This window comes from Notechis scutatus, chromosome 2 (assembly GCF_049901735.1).
Source record: "Notechis scutatus isolate UNSWTSFEM ecotype Mainland chromosome 2, rNotScu1.2, whole genome shotgun sequence".
NCBI lineage: Eukaryota > Metazoa > Chordata > Lepidosauria > Squamata > Elapidae > Notechis > Notechis scutatus.
In genome coordinates, this window is record NC_142010.1 from 183,234,554 (window position 1) to 183,239,502 (window position 4,949).

The window sequence follows — 4,949 nt, forward strand, 5'->3', positions numbered from 1 at the left end:
GACAATTTCATGATGCTTGTTTCAATCAACAAAACCCTAAACAATTTGCAGCTAGAAAGATTGCCATCTTCTAGGCAAATCTGCTTATAATTTATTTTTATATAATTGGAAGCCATATTATATATCCTAAGACTAGAGGGGAAGATTGGTAGGTATGAAACAGGCTTTCAATAGTTGTGACCCAAATACAGAGTTTCTTCTTTCTTTGTCTCATCTGATTTCTCCCCAGGGTAGAATTTAGAGCGGGACATCTCTTGAACCTTCTCAGATTGATAGATAGGGAAGAGTTTCCCATGGAACGTACAGAGAACTATTTGGTGTCAAATATTATATATGTTTCCGAGGTCCTGAATTGCAATACTATTATACAGTATATTTGTCATTTTGTGTAACACATCTTAAAAAAAGAATATATCAAAGCATTGTGATCATGTGTTATATCAGAACATAATGACTCAGGAAGTATTCTTTCTACCAGCCAGAGCCTAGTATGTTCACAAACAAATCTGACTTTTATTATTTATGTACAAGAACCAATTTTAAATAGATATAAAGAAATATGAATGCCATTGCCCCAGAAGAAATAAGCATAAATGTAGCTTCTAGAAAATCTGACATAGACAAACTGGAAGCTGCTATTCTAGAGCCAAAGTTCTCCAGATCATCGTTATCAAATTTCAGGGAGTTTGCAGTGGATCTGAATTCAGGCTCAGGTTCTTCTAATTGTCTGGACACACGAACTGGCTTCTTTCCTAAAACCCTCATATGGTGACATTCACAATGGGGTTGAGAATTTGTGACTTCACAAGGGGGTAGATTGTCTTTTGATGGCAATCTAATAGGGGACACTTTACAGCATCTCTTTAAATGAAGGGAGGGAGAATATTCTTTACAAGACAAAGTGATGTGATCTTCAGATTGACTTTTAGAAGGTAAAGATGAATATTCGTCCAAGTTCTTTTTGGAATGCAAGAGACCGTATTTTGCGGGGTTCTTCCTGGATGGTGAAAAAGAGGAGAGGTTTTCTTGGGGGTGTTTTGTGGATAGGAGCTCTTTCAGAGGAACATTCCCAGGATGAGAAACCGAATGGAAAGGCTGCTTATAAGAAGGACATTTTGCCTTGGTTTCCAACAAGTCCTGTGTACGAGAAAAGCAGGAGCTGTGGAAACAGGAGCTTACATGTGGCATAGTGTCAAAAGCTTTGGAACAGAGAGGGCAGAGGCAATTTACAGGTGTATCAGGTGACTTGGTTGTTCGATACAAGTCCTTTGTAATTGGACTTTTCCCAGGGACCTCCATCTTTAATGATACTGGATCAATAAAAGAGAAAAGAAACAATTTAGCATCCATAATCATATGGCTATACGAATATGATAAATAAATACAAATAAATATATGGAATGGCTTTAAATGAGGTCAGTCTTATTTCCTACTTTACAATGGTTATTTATTTATGTTTGAATTCTACAGCTGCTCATCGAAAAACCCAACTCTGGGCATCTCTGAGCAATCCCCACTCTCTGCAGCTGAGATCCAAGGTTCTAATCCACATTCTATCAACCCTGCTGCTACCAAAGCTTCCGTCCATTCTGAAGTCGTGTTCCCTGAGGGCGCCTCAACTGAAGAAATGCATAGGCTCAGGGGCCAGCAGTCACAACCAAGAAGAAATGGGGGTTCCATCAGCAAACCAACACAACCACAGCTGTCCTGCTTAAGCTGCGGTGGTAACCATTTGAGGGCAAATTGCCATTTTCAAAATGTTATTTGTCTAAAGCAGGCTTGTCCAACCCGCGGCCCACGGGCCGCATGCGGCCCAGGTCGCCTCGTAATGCGGCCCAATGCCCACCCCAACCTTCATGAAAGATCCAGTGAGGAGGAGGAGGAGAGGCAGGTGCGAGGCGGGCGAGGCGAGCAACAGAAAAGGCGGGCAGCCGCAGTCCAAAAGTCCCGCCCGCCACCTCCTGCTGTTGCCGCCGCTGCTGCCACCGCTGCTGCTTCTGCCCCCGTTGCCGCCGCTGCTGCTTCTGCCCCGCTGCCGCTGCCGCTGCTTCTGCCCCCCGCCGCCGCTGTTGCTTCTGCCCCGCCGCCGCTGCTTCTGCCCCCCGCCGCCACCGCCGCTGCTTCTGCCCCCGCCACCGCTGCTGCTTCTGCCCCGCCGCCGCCACCACCGCTGCTGCATTTGCAGGAGGAGAGGTAGGCGCGAGGCAGGCGAGCTTTCTTCCCCCCTCCCCCGCAAAATTTGGCCGGAAAATTATAAAATAAAAATAAATAATTTTTAATAAATAATAAATAATAATTTAATTTAATTTAATTTATTATTTAATTTAATTATGTGCGGCCCAAACCAAATTTTCATCTTCTAATGTGGCCCAGGGAAGGTGAAAGGTTGGACACCCCTGGTCTAAAGTGTCAATGCAAGGGACACTTAGCAAGGGTTTGCAAAAGCAGAAGAAACCTGAATCAACCTTTTCCTTACCAAGCGCAGCAGTGAGTAAATACCCAACCTGAAGAATGTTTTACTATCACTAGGGCTTGCCACACTTCTAAATTGTTTCCCTGTCACTCTTGCAAACTATGTTCTAACAAAATTTATGTTACTGTGTATTTAGAAGGAAAACCTTGTTCCATGGAGGTGGTCCCTCTCCATTGTCTCATGGGGCACCATAAAATGCCTGGTTCCTACTATCGCTAAGAGACAATTGAAACCTTGCCAGGTATTGCTCAAGGACTATCAAGGTAATTCCATTCCGGTCATACGGTCTGGCAGGCTTTCCGTCAAATTCAAGAACTTTACGGGTCGCCTTTCCCTTTTAATTGTGGAAAGCACCCTGCCTAGCCTTCTGGGATTAGATTGGTTCTCTGCTTTGGATTTGAAAGTAAATGGCATTCATTCCTTACAAAGCCAGAACATAGAAAATAATTTAAACAAGTTTGCTGACGTATTTAGAGAGGAATTGGGCAAATACAATGGCACCCCAATCTCTATCAGTTTGGACCCCTTAGTGGTGCCCATTCGCCTTAAGCTGCGAAGAGTTCCTTTCGCCTTGCGGGCGAAAGTAGATGTGGAGTTAGATAAATTAATTTCACAGGGAATATGACAGCCTGTCGATTTTGCAAGATGGGAAACCCCCATCATTGCCCTGTTAAAGAAGGATGGTTCTATTTGCCTGTGTGCAGACTACTGAAGCACACTGAACAAGGCTTTACACCCAAACGCATACTCAGTGCCAGTTGTCCAACACTTGTTACACTCCTTGGGAAAAGGGTGCATTTTCGCAAAGCTGGATATGGCCCAGGCATATCAGCAGCTTCCCATTGACAATGATGCAGCCGAAGCACAAACTATTGTCACTCACCGGGGAGCCTTTAAATGCACCCGGTTGCAATTCGTACTGCACCAGGCATTTTTAAAGAATTATTGAGCATCTTCTTCAAGGCATTGAGGGTGTCATTCCCTATTTCGATGACGTCCTTATCTCTGCAAACAATCTAAGCGAACTTATTTCACGTCTCAGGGATGTCCTGTTCCGTTTCCAAAAAGCCGATTTAAAACTTATGAAAAACAAATGCAAATTTGCTGTCCCTCAGGTGGATTTCTTAGAGTACCGCATTGACACTACCGGACTCCACCCTATTGAATCAAAGGTTAAAGCAGTCAAAGAGGCCCCAACCCCTCCATGCAAGGCTGAGCTGCAAGCTTTCTTAAGTCTGCTAAATTTCTATAGTTCCTTCCTGCCGCACAAAGCATCAGTGGCTGAGCCCCTTCATAGACTGCTAGATGCTAAGATGCCTTGGGTTTGGTGCCAAAAGGAAGCTACCTCTTTCAAAGCTGTCAAGGCATTACTATCTTCTGACAGTGTTTTGGTTCAGTTTGACTGTGAGCTTCCTATTATTCTGGTGTGTGACACTTCTCCAGTTGGCATTGGGGCAGTCCTTAGCCACAAAGTTCCAAATGGACATGAGGCACCTATCGCATATTTCTCAAGAACCTTGTTGAGCACAGAGAGAAATTACAACCAGTTGGACAGAGAGGCCCTCACTGTGGTCACCGCCATTAAAAAATTCCACGAGTTTTTGTTTGGACATTATTTTGAAATAATAACCAATCATAAACCTTCATTAGGACCTTTGGCAGGTAACCGGCAAACTCCTAACATTCTTTTGCCTTGTATGACCCAATGGTCCTTGTTCTTATCAGCATATTCCTACACACTAATTTATTGTGCCGGCAAATTGATTAGTAACACTAATGCTTTGAGCTGCTGCCCCCTGCCAGTATGAGTTGAAGACCCCACTACTACATCGACTGTCCTGTTAATCGACGACTATCAATTGCTCATTACAGCACGTGACATAGCTCAGTTCTCCTCTAAGGATGAGGTAATCTCTAAAGTATTGGATTGGGTGAGGAGTGGGTGGCCAAAAGAGACGTTGGCATCTACATTCACTCCATACAAAGCTAAACAATATGAGTTGTCCACCCAAATGGGCTATCTACTATGGGGGTGTAGGGTAGTAGTGCCCAGTAAATTACAGCCCCGGGTTTTGGAAAATCTACATGAAGGGCATCCCAGGGTGGCCAGGATGAAAGCTATAGCTAGGAGCTATGTATGGTGGCCTAGGTTGGACATGGACATTACTGAAGCAGATGGAGCCTGCCAGGTTTGTCAGTTGTCAAGGCCTGAACTGCCCATGGCCACACCTTTTGAATGGGAATCAGCTAGAACCCCCTGGTCAAGAGTGCATATCGACTTAGTGCGCCCCTTTAAGGGCTGAACGTTTCTAATGCTTGTAGATTCGTATTCTAAATGGGTGGAGCTCATGCTTATGCACTCAGTAAGATCAGAAGCTGTACTTAAGGCACTAACCCAGTTATTCGCAACTCATGGGTTACCCGATGTGTTGGTGTCTGATAATGGGCCCCAGTTTACATCCAACACATTTGAAAT

At 44.3% G+C, this 4,949-nt stretch overlaps 1 protein-coding gene across 1 annotated transcript; it reads right to left on the bottom strand.

The window, feature by feature from the left end:
- Positions 1 to 516: 516 nt before the first annotated feature.
- Positions 517 to 1,299, bottom strand: LOC113415039 (uncharacterized). Its single transcript, XM_026672264.2, has one exon. The coding sequence runs from the start codon at positions 1,297 to 1,299 to the stop codon at positions 517 to 519; it is 783 nt and encodes a 260-aa protein (XP_026528049.2).
- Positions 1,300 to 4,949: the final 3,650 nt, after the last annotated feature.